The 13,998-nt window shown below is 39.6% G+C and overlaps 1 protein-coding gene across 1 annotated transcript in view; it reads right to left on the bottom strand.

Moving 5' to 3' along the window:
- The window catches only part of RHOJ (ras homolog family member J), a gene marked incomplete at both ends in the record, with an annotated part of 77,737 nt that extends 63,980 nt beyond the window's left edge, over positions 1–13,757 (bottom strand). Inside the window, one exon of the mRNA XM_084240926.1 lies at positions 13,508–13,757. Coding sequence (XP_084097052.1) covers positions 13,508–13,757 — 250 coding nt within the window. The remainder of the gene's footprint in view (positions 1–13,507) is intronic.
- Between the last annotated feature and the right edge of the window lie 241 nt (positions 13,758–13,998).

Below are 13,998 nucleotides of genomic sequence, written 5' to 3'. Positions count from 1 at the left end.
GTAAACAAGACAGAAAGAACTTGCCTTTGTTATGCATTTTAGGGGAAGATAAGCAATGAAATTAGATAAACAAATATGATAACTAGACAGGAAATAAGCAGGTTTTGAAAATAGTACAATTTACTCAGGGCAGTCTAGCTAAGGAGGTAACATTTAAGCTGACAGATTTGGATCCCAATTCTGCCATGTCTTAGCCATGTGACAGTGGACAAGGCACTTCTCTGAGTTTCACTTTTCTTGTCTACGAAATGAAGATACTATCTAGAGATAACGTGAGACTCAAAGAAGATAGCAAAGGCAACACCAGGCTTGACATACATTAAATATCTGATATTAGGAAATTACTATTTTATTAATAAGCTGTAAATAGTACTACAAAAGGACCAGGAAGCGATTTTGTTAATTATAAATTCTACTCAGGCCACAGAGAACATTTTCCCCCTTCTTGTCAAAAGAATCAATTCTGAGGTTTGATTTACTAATTTGTGTTAAGACAGCTGGAGAGAGTCTAAAGGAAGGCTTGGTCCTTACTAGCGAAGTGCTTGTCAATTCGTTGTCCAGATAATGGTGCCTGAGTCCCAGTTATAAAATCTCTGCCTCTCCAGTATTTGCATGCTACTCTTTTTCAGGACCCAGATGCTAGCCCAAGTAGAAGCTTTTTTTTCTTTTCTTTTTGGACTCTGAGAAATTGAAATTTGGGCAATTTTCCACTTTCTTTTCTCCTTGTCCCCAAATATTAGGTCAAAGTATGAAGAAGAACAGAATTCGCAGAGGAGAAACAGATGTTTATGTTCATTTCATAATCGTAGACTGAGTGGATATGGAAGAACAATAATAGTGTCCAAGACAGGGCTGTACCAAATCCACCGCAAGAGTCCCGAGCTCTGTGCTTGCTCTTAAGACTCCTTTGCTTCTTCTCACAAGAGGCTGTTTTCTCTAATATCCCTCAATGATGTCTCAGGAGGTCTCACAGTTGGGGTGATTATTGTCTTTTTTTTTTAATGTTCTTTTTTTATTTAAGTTTTATTTTTATATTCCCCATACAATTACAACCCCCTTATTTTGACCCCAATCCCTTCTTTCCCCTCCCCCCACCCCCCCATAGAGTGTCTCTGGTTCATAGTTGTTTGTTGATTTTGATATTTTCTTTCTTATATTTATTCTTTTTTTAAATTTATTTAAATTTTATTTTTATATTCCCCATACAATTACAACCCCCTTATTTTGACCCCAACCCCTCCTTTCCCCACCCCCCACAGAGTGTCTCTGGTTCATAGTTGTTTGTTGATTTTGATATTGGGGTGATTATTGTTTTGCAGAAGCAGGCTCAGTGAACAGCGATTCACACTTGCTGGGTTTTGCCAGTCACGCTGAGGTCTTTCTCGCTGTAGCTGGCGTTAGGGACATCGAGTTTGCCTACTTCGTCTCCTTTCTGCCGTGCTTTACAATTACTGCTTTTCTCTGTTCTGAGTTTTGGAAGCTTCTCTCCCCACCTGGCACCAGCCCTATCCCAGCTCTTTCTGATTCTCAGCCTTGTGTAGTTTCTTTTTTCCAGGGTCTTTCTCCATGTATGAGTTTTTGGCATAGATCTTTGAAAAATGCAGTCTGGTTCCTTACTTAGGAATTTGCTAGCTGTTTCAGAGAGGTTCTACCCTCCTCTTCGGTTCTATTCAATTTCTCCTGTTAGAAGCTCCAATCAAGAAAGAAAATGCAAATATTTAATTACTGATTAATGTTTGATTATAGAATTGACCCTGTTAACTTGATTTATAGGCACATTTATAGCATGGAGAAGGGTTTTCTGAACTTGCTGAATTATACTAGATTGAACTCTCTGAACTTATGCTATCTAAATGGTTTTGAACTATCAAATGGCAGTTCAATAGGTTCCATCTAATAAGACATGCCTAGGATATTTGTTAAAATTTTATTTACAGCTCTTTCTATTAGTGGATCTGATGTAGTATGCCTGGCATGGACCAAAGATGCTGCATTTTTAATACATTTTTCTGATTATCAGGCCAGTTTTAGAAATGCAGGCATACCATGTGTAGTTGAATAAATAGTTAAATATGGTGTTTAGTGCAGTTTATATTGTTTATGTAGTTCTGTTGTATGAAATGTAAGGAATTTTAACTTAGTGATTGTGAAGATTTCTAAGAGTCCATTAAAATCAACTTGCCCATTCTTTGGGCATATAGCTAACCTCCTACAACAGTGCGTGGCCCAGGTCCTAGCTTGTTGCCAAGGAAGTGTGAACAGAAATGAGGCAGCAGCCTTGCATCTGGCCCACGCCATTGTTGCTGCTTCTTACTCTTATGTATTCTTCCATCATCTAGCATGAAACCCTACAGGGCCCTATACAATGCCAGAGTTACAAGAAAGAAAAGTATAAATCCTTGAATGATCACAGGGAGCAGAATCATCTCAGCAAACTTGACATTTGCTTAGGTTTGCTGTATGAGCAAGAAATAGAATTCTAATGGCTCTAATCATTATATGTTTGAGTTTATTTGTTATAGCACCTGAGCCCATCAAGTGTTGTGTGATCATCATTAAAACCTTAAGAAAGTGTGCTGTTGGTGTAGGTGTTAAGTGGCAGGTGATAAGAAAAAGGAATAGTAAAAAGGTAGAGATCCATGTCAAAATGTGGGAAAACATTTTGCAAAACTATTGTCTGGAAGGTAAACCTAGTTCTAGAGTCTATTGCATTGAATGAAAAAGTATAAAACACAATGTGAATTGTTTCTTGCTGTGATTAGCAAGATGTTACAAGAAAGGAAGGAGCTGAATTGGTAGTTTTTTTTTTCCAGCAGAAATTGATAGATAGCAGATATTAATGGCCTTATGGAGTTGGAAAATTGACGATTTTTGGATTCTACAAATAGAAGATAAAATTACAAAAGGATTTGAACAATTAAAATCCATTTCTCTATTTAAACAAAAGAATGAGCTCCAAGTTAAAGATAAGATCCATGGCATTTCCTCCTATCTAACCATCCTGCTCTATATGACCTATGAGTAGCTATTGCTAATTTGAAAGCATAAAACATTGGTTACAGGAAGCATAAAAATAGGGATGTTTAATAAGACAGACGTAATTTGGTCTTGAATGTGGTTTCTGGCACATGGAACTAACCAGAAGTCTAGTAAGTTTTGAGATAGCTGTATTTCCAATGAAACTCTAAGCTTAGACTAAATATACTATGACTATAAAACAATACTGAGTCCCCAAAATTGGACAGCAATTTTGTGGACCCCTAAGAAAGACATACTCCCTAAGGCCTACTTCAGATGTGTGTCCTGGAGGATAATGGACTAGGAAAAAACCTCCCAGAGATCTGAATCAGGGAAAGACAAGCATAATGGATGAAGGAATTCCTCCTGGAGAAAATCTTCTAGGTCAAGTCCAGAAACTTCCCTCACTGCTAGGGCAAAGGGTGTTCCCAAATTTACCATGAGGATTCTATTATTGCAATGTGCCTCTTATACTTTGCCAAAAAGGGGGTTTGAGTATTTTGATGATCTCATTCCTGTTCTACTGTTGTCTAAGGAGTGATGGTGCATATGGGACAGACAGTCTTCAACTAACCCACAAGGAGTCACCTTTCCATTAAATGGAAACAAACTCACCTGTAATAGCATCTGGTGCAGTGAGAGAGCAACACACTGGGTAGTCCCTCTTTGGGAAAGCGTGAGTTTGTTTCACATGTGGGGAAAATATGTAGGGATATTAGGTGACTGGAGAGTATGATGCAGGCAGAGATGGCTAGTTTCCATCAAAATTCACTCTTTCCTTTTTTGGGGATGTAAGTGAGCTTTATTTTTTCAGCTTTCCTTAGACCGAGGTGTGGTATTATGACTAAGTTATCTCCTGTGGAGTGTGACTAGAAATTATATCTGGTTCTTCCAGGCCTGGCACGTAAGACTTTCCATTTAAGTTGATCCATGTTCTTTCTCATTAGGCTCATTGGCTGCAGATAACTATGTGATCCTAGGGTATGATATGGTCATGTGATGGGAGAAACTGGGTCCCTAAATGATGACATGGAGGCTAGCAGCCCCATTGACTTAAATATGTGCTAAAACAATAACATTAGCAAGGATGTTATCCTGCCACGGTATTAAGCTCTTACATGTGTGGGATTATTTGTTGTGGCAGTTTAGTGTACCATGACTAACAGCTTAACATTTTCATAATGTTAAAACCTATTTACTGCTTATAGCATTTGTTTACTGTTTCATGGCCTCCACTCGCTCCATTACAGGTTATTTAACCTCGGGGTAGATTGGTTAATATCTTCATGCTTTGATTTCCTCATCACTAAAATTGGGGAAAAAATACCTCATAGGGTCACTGTGCAGAAGCAATGAATTGATATATGAAAGTACATTAAATAGCCAGGAGTATGTAAGTATGTAGCTATTGTTACATATGCTAGTGGCATCAAGTTTCATAGTCAGGACTACCATACTGCTGGTAGGCTCACACAGGCCCAGAATGAAACTGATACAGGCACTGGGAATAGGCAGATGCTGTGTTGTGAATCAAGACAAAATGCTGAGTGACTACACATCAATAAGGTCCATTTCTTTCATGAAAATTAGGTGCATCCAAAAAGCCAGCGGGAGACTTCAGAGTATTCAGTAATGATTCCAGGCCACTCTGTGACTCACAGTGGTTCCTATTGAAATCATGATGGAATTTATCCTGAGTGCGTTACACCCGGAATATTAACTGTTTGGTGTCTGCTAACTAATCCAAGGAGCGGCATGGGTTTTTGTTTGTGAGAAAGCAGATTTTAAGTCCAATCACAAGCTGTTTTATAGAAAGGTAAGCACTTCTGTAGATCCAGAGGATCTTTTTCTCAGGATGGATGAAAGAGACAGTTGTGTTGAGTTTTCTTATGTGTCCTTTCTGGAGAAAACATATTTATGCCCCTTTTATGTTACCTTTTTAACACAGGTCAGCTATATCCCCAAACAAACCTCACATGTACTGAGCTGTCTCTGAGCTACATTCACTATTTGCCCCACAAATGGAGGGAAAGAAGGCAGATTTTGAAAAGTCCCAGAACTAAAGTACACAGTTTGTTGAAGCCCAACCTCAGTGGGCCGTTAGGTAATAAAATGCATGGGGCATTTCCTAAGTTGGACAGTGAAGGGAGCCAGGTCATGTGGAAGTCTGGGTCGCAGGAGTCTGTCCACTGAAGCCTGAGTTGACTGCAGTCCTTTGTTGGTTGCCAGCTGAAGCTGGAATTCATGGGGTTAGGAACTTCAGGTGCATTTTCTGACCCTGGGAACAGGGCATTTTGGGGTCACTCAGGTAACATGTACTCAATTTTCTTTTTTCCTCTTCCAGTCTTATTTCCTTCTTTCTTATTTCTAAGAGATGCAGCTCTGTATTTCCCATCTTTGAAGCATGCTTTGGCTTTCTGGGTGTGATTCCCATCCCTGAATCTCTGAATGTGCTGCTGTCATGAGCATGGCAGTATAGACTGTGGAAGGAGCTGTCCATGTGATTCCTGTCACTGCATCTTTAGCATGGCCTCCCAGAGTCCAGAAAAAAGCATCAGACAACATTACACTCCCCCAAAAGGAGATACCAGTAGTTGAATACCTGTGAGACTGAGTTTTTGAGCATCACTGTATAGAAGGAACAGACCAAGTGATTCAATTGTCCCCTCTTTCACAAACTTCTTGGATATTTTTGTCTAAGGCTAAAAGCCTGGTGAGTTATTTCATATTCCCATGAGAATTGTTTTAGGCTACCTTTTGACTTAGAATAAATGAATCTGATTCATTCTCCAGAGACTCTCAGGTGTCTTCAGAATGAGCAAATGAGAAACTCCAGAAAAAATATTCCCAACTGAGCAGAACTATGTCACGAGCCTTTATAGAACTGGACTTTGTTTTAATTTACTCTTTATTATGTTATGTTATTCCTACCCTCAGACCCCTGCTGAAATTGGACCTATTTCCTCCCCATGCTTTGGCCATTAAGATTGTGATTGTATCTACCTTGGACTGATCACCATTTAATGAGGTAAAAAAATTCAGACAGATTTTTAGAGCTCTATGAAAACAACTTCTTTTACATCTCACATAGCTGATAGAGTAACTGTATCCCCCCACCCTCTTTCCATGAATTGTGTTAATTTCCTGCATAGGCAGCCTGGGTTCCTAAATAGTGACTTAAAGTGTTTCCAAACAAGTGGCTCTGACAAGCTCTAGGAGGGATGGGTAATAGAGGAAAGAGCCAAAGGCAACATCTATTCTAATACAGATAATAATAGAAACTGAACAAGATATATCATGCACAAGTTTCAACTGGAATGGACTTATTTTTATACACATATACTTATATACATACATAAACACATATTTACATAATTTGGAACATACTCTTTATATAAGAACTATAAGTGTTTGAACTGAATCCTACCTGTCCAAAATATAAGTAAGATTTAGGTATAATACAAATGGAGGAAATCGTGCATATCTCATATGTTCCCAAATTAAATTTACACAATGTGGAATTATATTATTCAGTACATGTGGCATTGTCCACTTAGGTCAAGAAAATTCAATGCTGCATTACATTTACAGCAGAGGTAAAATGATTTAAAATGTGAATGAAATAGTTGAAGAGTGTAATACACTTAATAAATATTTTCTTATGTTCATCCCCAAAGAGGTATTTATTGGACGAGCATATCACTCATTTATTCATTAGTTTTAATGGACCAGGACTTACATAAGCACTGCAGGGACTAAGATGATTAAGATACACTGGTTTGTTTATTCACTTACCATCTATTGAGAGTCTACTGCTATAAGCTGGATCTGTTTTGATTTTGAGAATAGAGTAGTAAACAAGACAAAGTTCTTGCCCTCATGGAGTTTACATTCCAGAGTGGGATAGAAAGGCCATTTGTCACAGTGTAGATAGAACTGGAGAGGATAATGCTAAGTGAAGTCAGGAGAAAAGCAAATACTGGATGCTTTCACTTATATGTAGAATATAGAAAAACAAAACAAACCAATAACAAATCCTTGACACCTAATTGTAAAACTGAGGCAACCAGAAGGGGAAGGTGGCAGTGTGGGATCTGGGGACCGAGGAGGCCCAGTGGACCACGGTGGAAGATTCCTGGGGCTTTGGTGGTGGGCATGGTATGAAAACATCCATTTGTAGAGGTTTGAACCTATAACCTCTAAAACAAATACTACACACACACACACACACACACACACAAAACGTGTCAGGTAGAAAGTATTGAAAAAGATGTAGCAGGAAATAGAGAGTGACTCTCTCTCTCTCTCTCTCTCTCTCTCTCTCTCTCTCTCTCTCTGTGTGTGTGTGTGTGTGTGTGTGTGTGTGTGTGAATTTGTAAAAGAATGTGGTCAATTAAAGTGGAGGGGGATCTGGGGGAATAGAGTCAGGCTGGGGGATGAGTAGGTGCAAAATCTTCAAGGAAGAAAGGAGTTTAGTACATTTGAGGAATATTAAGATGTGGGGCTGGAGTACAAATATTGAAGAGGAGAATGTTAGGAAGTGAGGTTTGTGGGTCTGCTAGACTTAAATGGCCTGTTCATCCACCATTATGGTTACCTGCAGTTTTGCATTCCTATACAAAGGTCAGAACTGTCCAGTCACAGTCATATGAGCCAAACCTTACAAGGTGCCTTTCCTATCAATCAAGAACAGAAAGCTTGATCACTCTGGGAAGGGTATGCATCAAGAGGTATGACCAGGAACAACCGGGGGGCTGAGGATGGATGCATAAACTTACTCCCAACTCATATATCATGAGGTATGACTGGGAAGGCCGGGGGGGCAAGGACCGATTTATGACCAGGGACTCCAGAAGCTGATCAGTGGAAAGAGTTGTTGATAAGATTAAGACCATGGCTGGGGGGGCCTCCCCGGTGGCGCAGCGGTTGAGCACTGGGTTGCGAAGCTGCCCGCAGCCTCTGCAGCGCTGGTTCGATCCCCGGCTGCTCCCCGGCCACCGGAGGAGGGTCCCACATGGTGCGCAGACCTCTCCTGCCACCCGCTGCTCCCCTCAGCAGTGTATTTCGTCAGTCTGCCTGTTCTGCTCCCCGCTCTGGCTCCGGTGAATTCTCTCACCCTCCCGCGCTTCTGACTGTACCCAGTGCTTGTATAAATAAATAAATAAAAATAAATAAATCTTTAAAAAAAAAAAAAAAAAGACCATGGCTGGGGGCCTGGGGTCTAGTTTTGATTACAACACTTGGTCATCAAGCTGATAATATGGTCAGCAGACTCATGTCCCCCAAGCCCTAGATAACATTTCTGAGTTTTGCCCATCCTTTTCTCCTTGTCCTCCTAACACACGTAGCTGATGCTCTGTGATTATTCTATCAATAAAAGTGGCCAGGATCTTGCTCTCAGCAGCATCCTGCCTTGTGCAGCCTGCTCCTCAACTCCCATATCTTTGTCAATGTGGTGTTGCCCAATGCAACAAGGTTGAAAAGATAACAGGGACCAAATTATGAAATGCCTTGTAGACTATGATAAAGAAAAAAAGGAGAAAAACAAATACTGGATGGTTTCACTGGATGGGGATCTGAGTGGATCTGAGTGGAGATGATATGAGGATTTGTGGTTGTGGATAGTTCTTCTAGTAGTGTTGTGGAGAATTGACTATAGGGGACATGATTGGAGGCAGAAAACTGGGAGGTTAAGTATAGTAGTTTGGATGAGAAATGATGGTGACTTGGATAAGAAGGAAGGCAATGGAGGTGGTGAGAAGTGATCATGTTTTAGATATATTTTGAATGTTGAGCTGATTGGTAGTAGGAAGGAAAAACAACTAATGGTTTGAATGGAGAGAATGGGGGTTATTGTCAAAGGAAGAAAGGAGTGACGGATAACACCAAAATTTTTAACCTGAGAATCTTGGTAGAAGAAAGTAATTATGTACTTCTGTGGGGAAGACTAGGGAGGAGTAGATTGAGGGAATTAAAAAATTCTGTGTTGGACAGGATAAATTTGTCATGTGGATTAGATATCCAAGTGGGCAGCTGGATATAGGAATCTGGTTCTCAGAAGGGCTTTGGGACTAGAGATATACATTTGGGAATCATCGATATATATATATATATATATATATATAAAATATTTAAAGCCATGACACTGGGTACAATCAATGTGAGCATGAGGATAAATGGCGAAAAAGAATCAAGGGACTGAACATTGAGGTATAGCAATATTTAGTGTTTGGGAAGAGATGGACAAAGCAACAGAGGAGATGGAAGAGATTTGCCAGTGAAGGAACTAAATTAGGAGAATGTGGTACCCCAGAAACCAGGCAAAGAAAGTGTTTCAAAAAGAGTAATATCCATGAGAAAAGCCTCTGCAAGATCAAGTGAGATGAGGACTGAGAACTGAACTGGATTTTGGCAAGATGTGACCCACAGTGTAATGGGGGTGGGAACGTAAGGAAGCAGACAAATTGCTATGTGGTGGCAGTTGTGTTGTAGAATTTTTAACCAATTTCTGGAGGGGGTTGGAGATGGAACAAGAAACTCTCCTTGAGGAGTCAAGAAGAGTTACATGAAAGAGATGTACTTTTGAATTCTGACAGGTAGGAGGAAGAGAATGTTTTCTACCGACTAAAAGCCATAACATTAAAAAAATTTTTTTCTAGTTGATTATTGATATTTCTACAATCACTCAGGCAAAGCTAATATTTCTTCTCCCAAGTAAATATCTCAAGTGAATATTCCTCCATATTGACATTTATTAATTATCAATACACATGGTGACTATATTGTAAGAACAATCTATATACTCCATTATACCCTACTCCATTTGGAAGATACTCTTAGAATTATATTTCCCTTGTTGTAGTCTTTATCTTTTAATTTCCATTCATAACTGTGTATAAATATAGAGATCCTGTTCTTAATAATAAGAACTATCATGTGCCTAACATATACATGTGTGAGAGTCCACTTAAGAACTTTATTGGTATTGGTATTTACCCAAAAGACACAGAAACATCAATTCCAAGGAGCACCTGCACCCCTATGTTTAGAGCAGCACTATTTACAATAACTAAGCTTTAGAAACAACCCAAATGCCCAAAACTTGATGACTGGACCAAGAAGATGTGGTACATATACACCATGGAATATTACTCAGCAGTTAAAAAAGATAACCTTATGCAATTTGCAGCAACATAGATAGAGCTGGAAGGATCATGCACAGTGAAATAAGCCAGAATGAAAAAGAAAAATACTGGATGGTCTCACTTATACCCGGAATCTAGAAAACCTAAATAAGGGACCAGGAAAAAGAATAACTATAAGAAAGAAAAAAATTAAAATTAACAAACAACTATGAACCAGAGGCACACTATGGAGGGGGCAGAGAAAGGAGGGATGGGGTCAAAATAAGGGGGTTGCAATTGTTTGGGGAATATAAAAATAAAATTAAAAAAATATATATGAAAAATAAATAAATTTTCTAGTTAAAAAAAGAACTTTATTGGTATTAATTTTGTTTTCACAAAATTTGTGCTAAGTAAGGCACAGAGAGTTTAAGTAACTTATTTAAGACCACACAGTATCAGCATAGTCAGTATTAGAATTAGATTGTCTGACTTCAGAGATCACAATGTGGAGCATTATGCTGCATTTTCATCCTTACTATTCTACCTCTAACTTCCTGAGATGGGCAGCTATTAGGGAAAAATCTTCAATGGATAGGCTCTTTGACATGAGCTGCTGTTTTCTGAAGATTTAGTAACCCAGTTGCAGGTTGTCATTTCAGAGTGTGCTAATAGGACTCAGGGATTAGATAATGGATATTTCTCCACGTGGAGAAGGGAACATTAGTTCCTTTACAATTGATTGCAGATTCTCATGTGACTGCCTAAGGATTTTGGTTCAATCAAATTATGCATGGGGAGGGTGGCTATAAAAGGAGCTAGAGTGTTTGTGATTGAGAAGATCCCTCTACTAATGGAAAAGTTCACTTCATTATGATTCTAGCTATATATGGCTCATGTCTGTGTTTTCTTTATAACTTAACTAAAAGCATGTGAGAGGGTTGGGTACTTAAAAAGGCACAAAGTATAAATCAAAGTAAAAATATTTGAGAATGCCCACTATGTGCAAAGTATTACTTTGTGGAATCTCGCAGTGTTTCCACCTTTGTTTGATATCTAATTTTTTTTTTTAAATAGAGGCATGTTTTATTTATTTGTTTATGTTTGTTTGTTTGTACAGGCACTGGGTACAGTCAGAAGCGCGGGAGGGTGAGAGAATTCACCAGAGCCAGAGCAGGGAGCAGAGCAGGCAGAAGGACCGAAGTACACTGCTGAGGGGAGCAGCGGGCGGCAGGAGAGGTCTGCGCGCCATGTGGGACCCTCCCTGGTGGCCAGGGAGCAGCCGGGGATCGAACCGGCGCCGCAGAGGCCGTGGGCAGCTTCGCAACCCAGCGCTCAACCGCTGTGCCACCGGGGAGGACCTTATCTAATTTTTTTTTAATAGCTGATTTTAGTTCTACTGATAGTTTTATCCTCTTCCTTCTGGACACTGCAGTGTGCTTGGTTTACCCAGTTCACGGGGATTGGAACACAATTTTTTTTTTTTTAAAGATTAATTTATTTATTTATACAAGCACTGGGTACAGTCAGAAGTGTGGGAGGGTGAGAGAATTCACCAGAGCGGGGAACAGAACAGGCAGACTGACGAAACAGACTACTGAGGGGAGCAGTGGGTATGGCAGGAGAGGTATGCCGCGCCATGTGGGATCCTCGACGGTGGCGGGGGATCTAACCAGCGCTGCAGAGGCTGCGAGCAGCTTTGCAGCCCAGCGCTCAACCACTGCGCCACCAGGGGAGTCCCTGGAACACATAATTTTTAAAAGCAATCGAAGCCCCTCCCTTTAGTAGATTTTGGGTTAGCTTGATCTAAAAGGTTTTTTTTAATTTTTAAAAATTTTAATTTATTTTAAAATTATTTATTTTCCTTACATCTTTGTTTATTTTTGGATATTTGATCTAAAAGTTTTTGAAATTAGGTACCAACCAGTTCTTTTGACTGTCAAAAAGAAGGTATAGAATAAATAACCTTTGCTAAGAAATTAACAAAGCATACTAGTAATTTTTTAAAGCTACAGACCCTTTAATTTTGTTATTAGGTTGTTCCCAAGATGAAAGTTCTTTATTAAAGAGTTTCTCTTTATTTTGTTCTTATTACAATGTTCTTCTCTGGGCATAGTCATTATATTTTCAGAAAGATTTAAGGGAGCCAGCATTAAAATTTGTTCTTCCTTTCTGCAAATGTAGGAAAACCTGCTGGATATGATGTTTACTGTAGTTCTCTCCCTGTCTGCTATGTAATATTTTCATAAATCATGCACATGTAGGAAGGTGATTGTTTAGCTCCGGGAAAGAAGCTACTTCCTACAGAAAGAGGATTTCAAATGGCCACATTACAAAGCCAACACTCACACAGGCTTCCTGTGGGCGGTTTCCCCTTTGCTGAACCTGACCCAAAGTCCAGGTGAAAAAAAGAGAAATTTTCCTCTATTTAAATCTCAAATCTCTGTAATTCACCAAGCTCTGTTGAAAAGTCATAACATTTAGGTTTCTGTATACTTGAAGAATTTCATGAACTTGCTTTTGAGAAATTTAGGATTTGTTTTGGAAATTAAGAGAAAAATTAAGAGTCAAAATGGAAAAATTTGGATAAACTAACACCAGGATAAGTACACCTACAAGCTTTAGAACACTCAAAAATATGTAATTGAAAGACTTAAGTTATGGCTGCCACATCTTAACTGTTATGCTGTTTTAATAACTGCTTTACAATGTTTTATACCCGATTTTGTCCTTCTGGACATACTTTAAAATAATTCATTTTATTTTTATTTTTACCTTTAAAGAAAATTTCAATTAAAACTATTTCTTCTAATTCAAGATAGATTGCCTGACAGATATTAAAAAACTTAATTCTTTCCCTTATCTACAGTTCCAGGAAAATTAAAGTATAGTAATATAACATCAGTTGTTACTGGGAAAAAAAAATTGTTCTAACGTTTATTAATCTTAGCATTTTCACTTGTGGATGACATGAGATGAATAAATGACAAGTGGCAAGAATACTTCTTTCACCAGTTATAGGGTTGGTAAATAAAAAAAAGTATATGACGCAATTACAGCTACATTTCAAAATGCTCACAATAAAAAGTTGATGAAACTTTTGGAGAGTAAAAACCTAGAGGGCAGTTCAGACTATTTCTCCAGAGTTATTCATTTGCTTTAAGGAGGAAAAAAGTGTTCCAGCACAAGTTGCTTATTCGAACAATTCCAGCAAAGCCCATGATTATATGTTATCCTAAGTTACCTGGGAGTCGCCAGGCCTGCCCTCACTACTGACATTAAAAATTAGCCGGGCCCTTCTTAAGTAGAGGTGTCGCCTCCCACGCTCACCCCACGTGCAGGGCCAGGTCTCCACTCTCCCTTACCTGCGTAGTGGTCAAACACCGTGGGCACGTACTCCTCCGGGAAGGCGTCGTTGGCATAGCTCATCAGCAGGCAGGTTTTCCCCACTGCGCCGTCTCCGACCACCACGCACTTCAGCATCTTCTTCTCCTCGTTGCCACTGCAGCCACATCCGTTGTCATTTGCCTCCTTGCAGTTCATTCCTGCGGCTCCAGCTGCCCTGGCCGTGCTGCTGCTGCTGCTGTTGCTTCTCCTGCTTCTCCCAAAGCCCATGAAACCGTGGGACGTGAGCAGCGGGCTTGCGATCACTGCGCCCCTCTTTTTGTGTCTGGGATCACACAGATATGTCCAAGGAGGCTGGCATGTGCCTTCTTGCTTATCATGCTGGGCAAGACAGGTAACACACACTTGGGGGACTAGTTAAAAGGGTCTGCCCCTTTATCAGTTTAAGTGAGGAAACCTCATTGTCACTGAATTCCAGGGGCTTCCTGGCTGTCCAGAAATTTCAACAGCC

The sequence above is a fragment of the Talpa europaea genome (assembly GCF_964194135.1).
Source record: "Talpa europaea genome assembly, chromosome: 8".
In the NCBI taxonomy this organism is placed as follows: Eukaryota; Metazoa; Chordata; class Mammalia; order Eulipotyphla; family Talpidae; genus Talpa; species Talpa europaea.
The sequence above is the reverse complement of the archived record's forward strand: the minus strand, read 5'-3'. Positions and strand labels throughout refer to the sequence as shown.